Source organism: Plectropomus leopardus, chromosome 10 (assembly GCF_008729295.1).
Source record: "Plectropomus leopardus isolate mb chromosome 10, YSFRI_Pleo_2.0, whole genome shotgun sequence".
Classification (NCBI taxonomy): domain Eukaryota; kingdom Metazoa; phylum Chordata; class Actinopteri; order Perciformes; family Serranidae; genus Plectropomus; species Plectropomus leopardus.
The window spans coordinates 25,481,029-25,496,655 of record NC_056472.1 but is presented as its reverse complement, the minus strand read 5'-3'; the positions used below and the strand labels follow the sequence as shown (position 1 = coordinate 25,496,655).

The window sequence follows — 15,627 nt, the reverse complement described above, 5'->3', positions numbered from 1 at the left end:
GTTTCTGTTTATGCTTGCTGTATTTTTTTCTTTCTTTGTGTTCTAAGTCAACATGTTTTTTGTGAAATAAAATTTGTGTGTGCTAAAGACTAAGGAGAAATCTGGACCTGTGACTGGACCAGTTGGGAACCACTGTGTTAGAGGATAGGTTGTCATTTTGTATTTTCATATGGCAAAAAAAATCATATCATTGTTATAGTCTCTAACTCTTCTCACATGTCAGGGCAGGTGCAGACTTTTTAGGGTATTTTTTGGTGGAACAGAGACAAGTTTGCGGCTCAAGGAAGAAACCTAAAAAAGTCCAAGGTTATCTTTTATCTTTTGGTTTCAGTTGCAATATACACTGGATTTTAAACAAGTTACTGGAAGAGGAAATATTTATAAATACAATATTTCCAAATAAAATAGGTAAAAAAAGCTAAAGTTGACTAGAGTATGAAGAGTGGTTCTTTTTTGTGGTTTAGTATTGCACTTTCAGTAGAAGTCAAATTAACCAATAGGCTAGTTTTAACAAAACTGTTGTTAACACATAGCTTCTTAGAAAAGCAACACAATTACATGTACGACTACATAACAATTAGTGCCCAACCAATGCTGGATTTGTGGGGTTGATTCCAATACCAATATTAGGGTGTAATTATTTTTTAATTAAAAAAAAACAAAAAAAACCCTGATTTTGATATATCAATATATAATTTAAAAGTGCACTGCTCTGTAAAAATAAAACCATTTCATGTTTATGGGTATTGGACAGCATATATGCCAATATATCTGTGAGGGGCCAATAAAATCGGCTGAGCTATAACATCGGTCAGGCTCTACATACAATGCAACATTCGCTCTTTCATTTTGTTATGATTTAATATCAAAAGGAGATAAATATTTTGGAAATTAGTGTGTGTGTGTGTGACTTACCCTGGTCCGACCCAGGGCAAGTCACACACACACACACACACACACACACACACACACACACACTAGTCTAGACATGATGATTCAACAGATGTGTCAGGGTACTGATCAACACCATGCTGGGAGGCCTGTTGGATGAGACGTGGAGGGCAGAATACATGGACATTTATGAGCCCGAGCCCTTTACTTTGGTCACTGAAATACACTCCGAACCTGCGCATCACACACACTGGTACAGTGAGCAGGCCTCTCTGGAGATGAAAGAGGCAACAGCCACCGAGATCTTAAGAGCCATCCCCGGAAGTATCCCTGACAGTCTAAGAAACTGATTCAAGACGAACCTCTTTGTCACCACGACACCGTGGAGAGCGCACTAAGAGTGGCTTTGGGCATTAGAGGGCATGCAGCCAGGTGGGGTGCCCATCACCTACACCCTGCCCTCTGGTACACACCTCACCCAGTCCTAGGCTCTGTCAATCAACCACTCGTCTAAACACACCAGAGAGCACCACGCCAAGCAATAGAAGCAGGCGGTACACAAACGGCAACATCTCGTCGACCTGTCGACACCCACAACTTTACACACTGTTAATTAAGTTTCTGTTTCTACTAGATACAACATTCAGTGTCCACAGCTGCCTTTACAACTGTGGGACATTATGTTGACTGAATTCCTGCACTGCCACTGTGTTTCTCACAGAGCACTCGGGCCAGACTTGTGTATGCCAGCATTCAACATATCTAAAATAAACTTTAGTGTGCTCATTAAGTATGACTTCCAATGAATCTTTATCATGTTCTTTACTGATTCCCAAAACTGTCAGTTGTTGCAACCGTCGATCACATATACAGCTTTTGGATATCTTTCCTCGAGCCTGCACTGTCTTTGGTGAAAGTGCTTTTTGAGTTTTTGCTTCGTCATCTCAGTGTCAGCTGCAGAGTCACCTTAAACTGTGCTCTTTCATCAGCCTGGGAGATTTTAAAACAGGATTAAAGACCTTTTGGACACTGAATGCACATGTATAGCTTCTGAACGCTGCAAACTGGCAAGTTTGCAGCGTTCAGAAGCAAAAAATCACCATTGCCCTTGCCTGTTTTAAGTTGTGTTTTTAGTCAACTTGTTGTGAGATTCTGAATCTCAATTGGACTTCTACTGTTTACATAAAGGTTAAATAAAATAAATAAATAAAATAAATCATATATAAATTCAGATGATTACCATGGACCTAATATAGGTCTTTAACTTTTGTGTTCTGAATCTATTTGAAGGAGAGTCTGAGAGCAATAAAAACATTAATGCCATCCTGTGACTTTCTGAAGTTGCAGCCCAAGTCTTAGTGTACTTTAAAAAGGTGTCAAGTGCAAATATTTGACCCTATACTGTTCTTATTGAACCTACTGTATATGAGCTAGACCTCAACAGCTGCAGTACTCTGTTCTTGCCAGAAGAGCGCACTGTTCATCTGAGAAGAGGTGCCTGGATTTATGTAATAATGACTTAAAAATGGCACGTGCTGTGCAAAGAGGAAAATAGGATGTTTTAGCCCATGTGGTATTCTATCTTAAACAACATGTTTGGTTTATTATTCAAGGTAAAATATGATTTGATAACCAGCCCAATTCAGTTTTGTACAAACTGCTATTGCACAGCCTCAGTAACTGAAATAATGGTATCGTAAAGGTGTAGCATATGGCTGCAACTTTATCATTACAACAGATCCTCTGCTGTAACCGAAGCCAGTTACAAATGATCCATGGCTAAAAGGTCACTACAATCACATGACATCTCTGGTGCAGTTGCAAAGTTTTAACACTGTCACTGTTTTGGTGCTGTACTCTGACACATTGGATATAATGTGACTATGAGGTCAAAGTGGCGACTTTTACTTTTAAATGCATTTAAATGTGTTTTTAATGAACACCTGCAGTGTGTCTGTGCAGGATTCATTGACCATTTAACCCTCTGGGGGTCGTATTCGCCAGGCAGTGAGGGACTCATAAGAAAGAGGGTGTTAATACCTACACAGTTCATTAAATGGACATGTAAATATCTTCAAATGTATTTTAAATCAAATGTGTTGGAGTGCAGAGCCATCACAGCAACATGTGCCACAGTCACATTTTGACCTTTACTGCACAAATAATCATTTGGTGAGAATTTTGGTCCAAATCTGCTGCGTACATGACTAAAAAAAATGAAAAAAAGAGAAGCAAATATAAACAGAAAGTTTTTTTTCAATAGTTATATACCACAATTTGATTTTAAAAATGTAGAGGCACTCCAGTAAATGTGTCGAGTGTCATCCGTTTTTATGCCCCTAATCTATGGCGCGCACTGCCTCTGCATATTCGAATGAAAAACTCTTTTTTGTTTGTTTGTTTTTAATGAAAATTAATCTTTTTAATTTAGTTTTTAATTTGAAGTGAAATTACAGACTTAGTCTGAAGTTTTAATCATTGATGTTTTTACTTTATTTTATCCTTGGTGTTTTTTGTTGTTGTTGTTTGTTTTTTGTTTTTTTTTCCTCTGTGTTGTTTCACTTTTGTATGTGAAGCACTTGGGGCTGCATGTTTGCATGAAAGGTAGTTCATAAATAAAGTTGAGTTGACATGATTACAACTTCATTTTTTTGGGTCAAAACATCTTTTAAATATTTGTAGTTTGTTTCAATAAATAATATTGTAACTATGAGCCAACTAATAACTCCATGGTTGACTCATAAAATGTTACACTCTGATACTATCAATAAAGTCTAGTGCTGTAAAATGTCGTCAGTTATCAGTCTGATGCAGATTTTGTTACTCAACCAAGGCTGATTTTTCTTGTTCGAAGAAGTGAAGAACAGCCACAGAAGTTTCCTGTACAACTGTTGCAATCTTATCTGAACCATGTGCCGCATAACAGCAGAGAGGCCTGTTAACACATGGTAAACACTTAATTCAGTGCCGTATAGTGAACACAACTTTGTTCCATGTTTGGCACCGACAGGAGTCTGTAAACACAACAGCCATTTAACTGCCATCATGAAATACAACAGATATGCTCAAGCTTGTTTTATATTTAGAAAGCTTACGTGAAAAATAACAATGCTTTTTTTTTCAAGTAGAGGAATCTGCCATTTAAATTATCTTGGAAAAATAAAGCAGGTCATAAAGGCACTTCTGATATTAATTCTCTCCAGCAGCAATATCGTACGACGTATGAGAACACGTAAATACATAGCAAAAAATATCCAGTAGAGTAAGATAGAGACATTCATTCACCACCATGCAACAACTATACTGAAGCAACTATTGCAAATATTTGTATATTTCAACAGGTACAGCTCAAGAGGATATCCTTCTTGAAGTTTCAGTCTCATATCTTCCCTTTTTATGCACAGGATGTACACAACACTGATTATTATCAAATGTTCTAAGAAATCTGTCAGTTTCTAAAAAATACTACACTTTTTTATCATCGTGTTGACCACAATTATTGCTTTATGTCATTTAAATATAAGATCCCAATAACTACAAGGACGGAGAGTTATGACGCTGTAAGGGACTTTTCTTTTGGTATTTAGCTCTATTGTTGTCTATGAATAGCCATGGCAGAATATCGTGTCTGTTGTCTGTCAGCGATGGGTGTGATCTGGCTGTCTGATGCCCAATGAGTCAGACCCACAAGGCAAGGCCTTGAGGAAGTTAAACTGCTTCCTCTGCCTCGCTGCCGGACTTGTTTTGCACAAAGGAAGGTTGAGGTCAATAAAAAACAGAATTTGAAAGAGTTAAACTATCAGCACAATCCTTCATATTCCCAATGCAGAAACATTTTTCTCCTATTTTCCTGAGTGCAGCTGGAGAGGACAAAAGGTTGAACACTCTACTAACTAACTTGTGTGCTACTCAGTGCACTGTGCAGTGCTGTGCAGGTAAATCTGTTTAAAGTGCATATTGTTTTGCATGTGGCATCACAGAGCATATCCCCTTGCTGAAAATGTGCTAAAAAAGCAAGTTAAAGCGGTACCCAGAAGGGCGTGGATGATTCAAAGGTGTGAAAACCGCAGGATATCATTTAGTGCACAAAACTTAGGTATGTGTTTATTAACTTTTGATTTTACATTGTGAGCAGTTGGGCTACTTCTGGGTACACAGCTCCACTTATATTGTTTTTAAAAAAAATTTCTATGAATTTGCTCATTTTCTTCATTTCAATTTCTTTCCAGTGGTGTCCCCAAGCGGGGGCGGGTTGGCCATGTTATCAAGTCAAGTCAAGTCAAGTCAAGTCAAGTCAAGTCAAGTCAAGTCAATTTTATTTATTAAGCCCATTATCACAAAACACGGCTTGCCTCAGAGGGCTTTACAGCATACAACATCCCTCTGCCCTTAGACCCTCACATCACCTAAGGAAAAACTCCTGAAAAAGAACCCCTTACATAAACACAGGCGTATAGCTTCATACATGACCACAGCAATAATAAAACCAAGACTACGATCGGGGCGAGCCGGGGGTACGGTATCAGTGCAGCCACAGCACGAGTATGACCGAAGGCAGGGTCACAGAACCAGGACAGCTATCACCACGATCAGGTGCAGCCAAATTTGCAGCCAGGATCGTCTTAGATACAATTGCTGGTCCCCCCTGGCAAAAATAATTGGAGGCCGATATTACTATCTTTAAGAGGCTGTGGTGTACTCATTTTTTAATCTAAAACAGTGGCATATTTTGGGAAACTACATAACCAAAGCCATCCATTGGTACCAACACTGTCGGCATAGCTTGTCGGGAAGGGGGCGAATTGACACTAAAATTGTCCTATGTTCACACTACAAGCAACATAGCAAAAGGCAAGAGTCATTTCCAATGAGAATATAATGGCCTGGAGCTATAATTTGACGTGATGGGTGTGATGCACTAATCAAGGTTGAGCTGGCTTGAACTTTTTCAAGTGCTCCAGTGATGTGGTGAAGCATATGATTTTAATGTTTTTTAGTGAAAGGTTACTATTAGTTTGCCTCCCTTGTAGACTTGTTGTTTGCATATTGTTGTGGCGATAGTGGGACACATGCCAAACTAAAAACTCAAAGTAAACGCCAATACATTTTTCCCAAAGATGATTTCTGTCGCTGACGGTAGTTCTCATCACCCTGGTGTTTATCAAGTGATCGTTTTTATGATAGTTTGTTTTTAATGAGTTATTCAATTCTACAAAAAGGGGGTTTTCCACCATGATTGGCAGCTGTGACAGCCAGTGCATCTGCTCGCATTTAATGGGGCTTCTCGCAATTGGTTGGACGGGTGTTCTGCCGGGAACCCCCCCACCGCGGACATTGCTACCGCTCAGACTCTGGCTCCAAATGACTTCACCTGCGTAAGATGGCAGCGCCTGTATCCTGTATATTTTGGCCTCACTTAAGCATAGCGGGAGTAAGTGGGGGCGCATCATCCATTTTCAAACACAGGCTATGGTCAAGGTGCTTTGTCGCAATTTGCAGACACAGAGGCCCTTGGGACAGAACTATGTATGTTGACAAGCGCTTGAGCAACACTTTAGCCGCGGCAGCAATAGGCAAACGTGAACGTTGTTGCCTTGTCACTCAGTGTGAACACAGCATTAGGCAAATTTTTGCAAGGGAACAACTGGCAAGGCCATTTTCAAAGGGGTCCTTTGAACTCTCATCTCAAGATATCTGAATGAAAATCGGTTCTCGGGGACTGACAAGTGTCTTCTAAACTAGGAAGGCTTGTTTCCAGTAACTGTTTTGTCTCTTAAAGTCAACACATAGTCAATATGAAAAATGTCTGTGGGCACACTGTTTCTTTTGTGTATCAAGGCTTGACCACATCTTACAATTCAAATTTTCTCTGATCTCTCACTAAAAAGCCTGTTTATGTTTTGACAAAATGCTGCTATGTCTACACCTTAAACCACAGCCTAAACTTGTTTTTCTAAAACTTTTTGACCCTGTGAAACCAATGTGCCCTTGCCACAGGAAGTGACTGGATTTGCAAAATGTACTGATTAGGGCTGTCCCCAATATCAGTTTTGGGGCACTGACACTTATATCAGAAATGTTCATGATTAATTGAAGCTTTAATAGGGGCTAGGGTGTGGGTGAATGAGAAACCAGGATATCAGTCAACTGACCTACAATAACGTGAAAAAAGGTCACTGAGGTAGCTCACAGGTTGCACCTTTACCATAACAGGCAAGAAAAAAAAATCTACTTTGCAAGATGGCTAAGCTGTTAATAACTCTTGTCAGGTCTTGTAGATTTGTGAAATATGACATTTATTTGGTGTATCTGGCACTTGATTATCTGGGTCATTTTCACAAATTTCTACACTATTCCATACATGACATTTTTTGACATCTTGTTAGTGCATCTGGCAGCCTGACACACATGATCAAACTGTCCCAGTTTCAGTGGTGCTGGACTTCTTGTGACTGAGATTAGATGACACCAAGTTATAGTTTCAAAACTGTCACCAACTTCAAATGCTCTTGTCTGAAAATATCTAAAAAATAATTACTGTTGATGCATAATAAATGACTGACTACATTCCATTTATTTGAGATTTCTTTAAATATATACTGACTTTAATTCTTATATCTTTCTCTATATAGAGAAATATATACATGTATATATATATATATATATATATATATATATACATACACAAAGAGAGATAGAGAGAGAGCGAGAGAGAGACAGAGCATTCGAATACTGTTTTTGATGTTGATAATCATTTGATTTTCATAGCAACGATCGAAGCTTCAAGGCCTCAAAGCATTCAGGTTGGCCCTAGTACTAATAGTACTTTGACAAACACAGCAGTGAAAAGGGTAAATTGTTTTGTATCTTTCAAAAGAAATCACCATTGTGAAATGAGTCTCAAGTGTAACTTTCATTTTCTGAAAGTCATTCTAAGCTCAAAAAAACAAAGGTGGTTCTAGAGCAAAGGGGAAGTTCCTCATTCTGCTGTCACACATTTGCATAGTCTAAAGGGAAATTTATCAAAAAACATTTAAACCTGAAATACGGATTATCAGAAGAAGGCGTGATGTAATTATTGTGCAACGTTTTCTTTACATCTATAAAACAAGCGAGATGTCTGACAGAGGCAGCTCCAGACTGAACCTCATCCTCCAGAAATGCTGTATGAAACCTAGATTTTCTTTTCCCAAAAAATGTCACAGATGGCTCAACCCCCACAACTTTATCAATTACAAAGGCTGAAATGAAATATGACGCACATCATAGCAGTGTTACATGACTGTCTGCAATCAGTAGGTGTTTCAAAAGTGAGTGTTGAGAGGGAGAACATTTGAAAGATTTAGCAAAAGTATGAAACACTCGCTCACACATTTGCAGGGGGAGAGAGAGAGAGCAGGCGGGACTGAGCTACAACAGGATATTTTGTCACTATGGTTACTGGCAGCAGATACGGATCTTAATGTCTGAGTGTCATGCTGCTCTCATACAGGACAGTGTGGTGGTGGTAGTGGCGGCAGTACGGCCCTTATAATTAAGCTTTGCAAGTGTCATGTTTTCTGGATCAACGTGAATTCAGCAAATCTAATGAAAAACATATTCCATATCTGAGGTAAGTCTTCTTTCCAAACTATTTGTTTAGGGTTGGGGTGAATCATTCGTAATGACTGATCCAGGATATTATGGTAAATTTGTGTGAATAACATATGTAACTTATTTCGTTCGCAGTTTGGCTTGTAATTGATTCATGTGGTTAAAAATGTGCTATATTCCAAAGTCAGATATGTACAAATGTTAGTATCCTCACAACAAATCATCCCACTTTTACAAACTATATCCTCTATATTTTAAAAATATTAAAAACTTTATTATGAAAAAAAGGGTTTGAATGAGGTAAATTCGGTCCTAATAATACTCATCAGAGTGAAACCAATCAATCACAGTTACGACAATCACAGTTTGAAGCAAACAACTTCCAGAACAGTTTGAGCATTACTGAAAATGTGCAAAGCATATTCTTGGCAAAAAATATTTATTTTCAAATAACTACATTTCTAACTAACTTTTTTCTTTATTTTAAATAGTGAACTTTTGCCCCATATACCCTTTCACTTGTGTTAATGAGTCAGGAAATGTGTTTCTCCGCTGCACCATGTGCTCAGGCAGATAGCTTCAGCAGAACAGGTTATAATTTTGGTTCAAACAATATGACTTTGCAACTGCCAACCATTCAAAGGCAGAGCACCCTGGGGGAAGCCGACTTCCTCAAAGACAAGGTCCGTCTCTCAACACCAATTTTTTTTTTTTCGCAGTGTAAGTGTGAGAGTACTGCAGCTGTATTCAGACTCATAGTAAAGTGTTATTGTTCTCAGACTTCCTTCGTGTCACTTTTAGCTACAAATGGCATGAAAAAAATAACAGCTATGTCCTGTGAGTCAAAGGCACAGTGGCTGAATGGGTAAATAAGTGGAGGATGCTTATTGTATCTCTCCTGACTCCTTTTATATCATCTTTATTTGTACACAGGTTGAAAAAAAATGTACTTAAAATTGGTGAAATTGTGAAAAAAAAGTATTGCCCAATAATAAATGCCTCAGTCAGACAACCAGAGCAAATCAGATCTGACTGGTTTTTTTTTGTTGTTTGTTTGTTTTGATTTTAAATCTTGAACCTTCATCTTTTGTTTAAGGAGATGTAAATGCTTGATTGTGCAAAGCCCTGGTTAGTAACACTGAGGCAAAGTAACATTTTGGTGTCTGCTGGGTTTTGCTCAAAAAGAACCACACGGTGGCGCCACACACCACAAAACACATCTGTTTCAGTGCCTGACTATGGGTTGCTGCTGATAAATCAGCTGAGAGTTCACCGAAACTGCTGGTAACCAAACAACACAATAGAAAAAAACTCCAAAGAAACCATCTCTATTACAAGAAGACACTGTCAGGTGATTTTCTTGGTGAAACAGCCAGTAAATGCCAGGTGTAATAAGAGATACTGTAACTTTTTTTAACTTCCTTTTTGAAAGCAAAGTCGTGCCATGCTTACACCAGCCAAGTGTTTCGTTTCATTATAAGCGTACACTCTTAAAGATTTTTTTTAGGGCATTTTTTTCTTTTAATTGATAGGACAGCACACTTGTGAAAGGGGGAGAGAGAGTGGATATTATTGTGGATGAGCCAATATGCTACACTTTTATCTAAAATATGAATATTATTGATCATTTCTTCAGAAATGTTACCCTAAAAGATCAAAAAAACAAGCAGAACACCTGCACTCTCTCAGATAATAGCAATTTTTCTTACCTTAAAGGTTCTGAATCCTGTACTAAATCCTTATTGAGAAACACAAAATGCAACGTTTTCAAACAGGCAATATTTCCATGCACATGGGGAAAAAAGCACCACTGTTTTTAATAAGTTATCCTCAGGAAATGCACTAATTGTGGGTTATTTTAATATAGTGTTTTCATCATTTCCACAGTCAACTAAATTTGACTAAGGTAAAGAACCAGTAGAGAACCTCCCAAAAATTTTTCTGTAGCAGGGGTACTATATAGCACCTTTCCACATGCCTAACAAGGAAGCCACATTTTTTGCATGTAGAGTTTCATAACTTTTTTTTTCCTGGTCAAATTGACACATTTGGTTTTGCTTCCTTGAACCCATTCATGTCTGTGACTGAAAGTTTGAATTTCACACAAATCTGAAGAAAAGTTTCTTCTCATCATTATATACAGTCTTTGTTTTGTTTTTTTTCAGTGTATTCCAATATCTCTTTAAAAAAAACAGCAGTTTACCATGTCCAAAGATTATAGTATAAAAAAATGTCTTATGACTTCTTGAATTTTGGCTGAAAACATGTTTTGTGAGGTCATAGTGACCTTGACCTTTGATCACCAAAAACTAATCAGCTCATCACTGAGTCCAAATGTAGGTTTGTGCAAAATTAGGAGAAATTCCTTCAAAGTGTTCCTGAGATACTGCGACAGACAGTCAGCCCAAAGTTGACCATAGCTATCGCCCTAAATGCCTTTGGCCACAGCTATCGCCAGCACTGAGGCTTGAAAGTAATTTATAGGGAAAACATTTGATAAACAACACATTTTTAAAGAGTGATGTTTCATGTGATCTAACAACTAAAGGTATCCCCATATCAGGTTAGAAGACATTAGACCAATCAGAACAAATTTTGTAATATTTCTTTACCAAATCTAAATATAGTCTTTGGGCACCAATGAGTTTTAGATAAGAGGAGAAAGAAGAAAAGAAAAGATAATGCACAGCATAATGAAAATCTCTGAGTTTAACCAAAGCATGAACACGTTTTGTTGTCCTTTTTGCAGTTACGAATTCCTAAAATATCAAGATGGGTTCAACCACTGCACCTGTGACCTCCACCGTCCCTTCCAAGTACAATGGCTCTAATGAAACAACCTGTGACACCCTATATGCCCACCGGCACTACGCCAGGGTCCTCATGCCTCTTTTCTACTGCATCGTGTTCATTGTGGGGCTGTTTGGTAACTGCCTCGCCCTCCATGTCATCCGTCCCAATCTGAAGAAAATGAACTCCACCACTTTGTACTCTCTCAACCTAGTCATCTCCGACATCCTCTTCACCCTCTCTCTGCCAGCAAGGATTATCTACTATGCTCTGGGCTTCCACTGGCCTCTGGGCGAAGTGCCGTGCAAGATCTCGGGCCTCATCTTCTACATCAACACCTACGCCGGGGTTAATTTCATGACCTGCCTGAGTGTAGACCGTTTCATCGCCGTCGTGCTGCCTCTGCGCTTTGCCAGACTCAGGAAGGTCAATAATGTGCGCTACATTTGTGTTGGTGTGTGGCTGATGGTCTTGACGCAGACACTCCCCCTTCTGGGCATGCCTATGACCAACAAGGAGCCTGACGGCTTCATCACCTGTATGGAATACCCCAACTTTGAGCAGGTTGAACATATTGCCACGATACTGATAGGTGGTGTCTTCATTGGTTATGTCATGCCTGTGGTCACCATCCTTGTGTGTTACTCTGTCCTATGCTCCAAACTCCATTTCACAGCCAAGACCAACCATTTGACAGAAAAATCTGGGCGTAGCCGCAAGGCCATTGGCGTGATCTGCTGCGTATCCCTGGTGTTTATCGTCTGTTTCAGCCCCTACCACATTGATATCCTACAGTACATGATCCGCAAGCTGGTGTCAAGTCCTGATTGCGCCGATCTCACAGCCTTTCAGGTGTCGCTGCACATTACTGTGTGTCTGATGAACCTCAATTCCTCTTTGGATCCTTTTATCTACTTTTTTGCCTGTAAGGGCTACAAGAGGAAACTCCGCAAGTTGCTAAGGCTAAAGGTGAGCATGTCCTTCTCCAGCGCGGTGAGGACGTCACCTGAAGGCTCCTCCAAGGACATAATTGATGGCAACAAGATCCAACTCAACAGTTCGACTGTAGGTACAACCAGTGAAAGGAGATTTCTCCGGGATGAGTGATTTAGAGAACTGAGGCACCAAGATTTACACCAAAGGAGAGGACCTTTTACGTGTGGACCTATTTTATTCAAAACCATTCAAATAGTGTCACGAACATTTTTTTCTGGACATTGAAATGGACTCACTTATGCCATCAGAAACTCCAAGAAACTACCCAGCATCTGGATCCATAGAAATCAAGCTATCTTTAAAGTAAAGATTTGTTTAAATAAGGAAAAGTTTTTTCAGAACATCACCTGAACGACTGCATTTTTTTCTTATTAGTGAATTTCTCCAGAAAGCAAAGATTACAGCAGCTTAGGCAAGTACTCTGTCCAAAAGCATGCTTGCCTCCTTCCCAAAGACTGAGCACTGATGAGGAAGAGCATGAAGCAGAACCTGTTGGGAATGTACAGCTCTGTTGACTTAAAATCGGACCCACATTCACATTTCTGTGGAATATAAAAGCACTGAAAGCTTAGCTCATGTACACAATGCAACCAGACAACGACCTCACATTTTGATCCTCACAATGTTACTTAATTACTAAACTGAGATAAGGTAGAAGTAGAATTTCATTCCACAATGAAGTCAGACTCAGGTCTTTTGCCTCAAGTTTCAGCCTAACACAGTTGTAATGTCTCAGGAAATTGTAAACTCAGTATTTCAACCACCTGTGAACTGATATAACATTGATTTAACTGGTTGAAAAAGCACCATGTTTGTTTTAAAATCAATTTTCTTGTACTGAAAGAGGGTGTGGCCTATGATGTAATTTTAATTAAAGGGGCCCTGTAGAGATTTCTTATAAACATACAGAAGTTATGTTTACATTCGTGTTATAATGCAATGTGTGTATCTTTGAGCATTTTATTCCTCATTAAACATTTGCAAAGTCATTGTTTTTTAAAAAGTATTTTGAATCCAATATTTTCACACCCACGTTTACTAGTTCGCAATCCTTTTCTTCATTGTGTACTGCTGCATATCTTGGTATGTTAGTCCCCCTGTTGACCGTGGAATAATGTGATGCCATTGGTAGGACTGTGTGTGCACAAGATAAACAACATGAAGACCTCTTCAAAGAGATTTAGCCTTATTTTCCCTTTACCTAAAACAGCAAGACCTGGAGACCCCGCTGCAGTTTGTAAAACTTGCTTTTCATCATTGTTCAATTGGACGTATCTTCTTAAGAGTATCATCTGTATGGTACAAAGAAATTTTAGACACACCATTTGTGCTCAAGCCTGAACCTGTATGCAGAGAATCATTTACTGTCTCAGTCATTTCTATAACTCCTAGAATCCCCTGAAAAGGCCATGTAATAAGATCAGATGGGTCAATCCTGGTTTTGTTACTCAGGGAGTTCCTCAGGGATCTACACTGGGGCCTGAGCTGCTGATTTCATTAATCTCAGTTCTACTGTAATCAATTTAGGGACCATCAAAACTACAAGTAATTCTTATTTTTTGTTACACAGGTGTGGTTAAAAATAAGCAATGGTATAATTTGTAACTTACATAAATACACATTGGTTCCAATATATAAAATATAAAAATATAAATGTAATATACAAAAGCAACCAAAGTGCAATAGAGACAAAACCTTGATATTGGATATTTCTGCCAAAATTTTCTAATATTATTTTCTTACTCCTCTCTCTGATAAAACTTTACAGTTACAGTATGATTAAGGTGTGGTTAAGGTTCAGAGCTAGATCTTTGTTATGGCAAACAACTATGGTTTTGGTCAGGCAACAAAATTTTCTGGTTTAGGGGTCAGCGAAAGTATGTGGGTACAGTTTAAAAAGACAACTTCTTGGTCTGGTAAAATGAAAACCAATCTCTCTCTCACATGACAGCCTGATAAGCTACAAGTCTTTGCAACACCACCACAATATGACTCTATACATAGCTACATAAAAGCACAGGCTCTGCAGTGCAGAAGTGGGAGTAAATCACACATTCGCAAGTCTCAAGTCTTAACCCTCAAGCAAATCTCAAGTTACTGTGGTGAGAATCAAGCAAGTCCAGTCTAGTCTTTGCTAAGTTCAAGCAAGTTACGAGTTAAGTCATATGGAATTCTAGTGATCTAGTCAAATGTTAGCCTTTATCCAACGTTTAACTGACCAATAAGCTAAAATGTTGCTAATAAGTGAATACCTAAAAAGAAACATTCAGGAACCTTCCTATGTTTTTGACAGATGAAGCTGGATGTTGTGGTGGTCATGTCATTGATTATTAAGCTGCAGGCCTTGCATACCACTGCTCTCTTCTTGCTACTGTCACTGACAACATAATCATTGAAACCAATTGATAGCTGCCTAGTGCATTAGCCTCTGCTGGTCTGCCACATCCTAGCAAGTTGCCAGCTTTACGTGCAGTGGGATGATTATATTGTTTTTCTTCCCTTTATAAAATCAGATAAACCTTCAATGATCCCCAGAAGGGAAATTCAGTATAAATGTCACATCAGAATGTGCAGGTGATGTGGTTTTCTAACAGGTTTGCTTTCAGTTCTGCATTTTGAGGAAATTATTTTTAGACAAAACGCAGACTATTCTCTTAGGTCATTTGCTATAGTTTTTCATTTCAGGGTGCTGTAGCACAACCACTCTCCACCGCATTTATTATGATAAAATTAGTTTGTTCGTCCTAGAGACAAAGTAACAATGGACATTCATTTATTGTTTTTATTTCCAAAGTCCTTGTCCGAAAGGGTTACTTTGTTACATCTTTGCTGCAAACACTTCGCAAAGCATTAGAATTGAAAGACGAGATAGCAAAACAGAAACAACATTCATCTCAACCATCCTTCATGTGTTATCACACTTGTACATTTGGAAGGCCTCAACAGCAGATGGCACGGAAACAAGATGCAGGTGAAAACAGAGCCAAGCAACAAAAAGCACCGTCAAAAAGTTCAGCAAAGTTCATTTCATCATGTTGATGGAAAGCTCATCAACCAACATAACCACTATGAAGGCTGCACCAAAACCACAGAGCAAAACAGTGTTTTACACTGAACAAAATACAGCCTGGTGCTTCCTGACAGAGATGGCTCTTTTTTTTGCAAGTCATATGTAAGTCTCGAGTCTTTGCCCTCAAGTCCCAAGTCAAGTCAGGCAAGTCCCGAGCACTTGCTGCTTTTCATTCTCCAACATGACAGAAAATCAAATATATTTGGGTCTTGTTCTGTTGGTGGATCAAAACATTTGACATATTAAAAACTTCCCCTTTACCTTTCAGATACTGTTATCAATTTCCT

General features: G+C 38.8%; 1 protein-coding gene and 1 long non-coding RNA gene across 3 annotated transcripts in view; one reads left to right on the top strand and one right to left on the bottom strand.

Moving 5' to 3' along the window:
- The window catches only part of LOC121948810, a 69,086-nt gene that overhangs the window by 31,286 nt on the left and 22,173 nt on the right, over positions 1-15,627 (bottom strand). The window lies entirely within an intron of this gene.
- Positions 8,354-13,225, top strand: gpr183a (G protein-coupled receptor 183a). Its single transcript, XM_042494290.1, has 2 exons — positions 8,354-8,503; positions 11,234-13,225. Exon 2 carries the CDS (start codon positions 11,257-11,259, stop codon positions 12,379-12,381), a length of 1,125 nt encoding a protein of 374 aa, XP_042350224.1. The 5' UTR covers positions 8,354-8,503; positions 11,234-11,256; the 3' UTR covers positions 12,382-13,225.

Excerpts from the sequence above, each read along its gene's own strand:
- gpr183a (XM_042494290.1), top strand. The coding sequence starts at position 11,257 with ATGGGTTCAACCACTGCACCTGTGACCTCCACCGTCCCTTCCAAGTAC.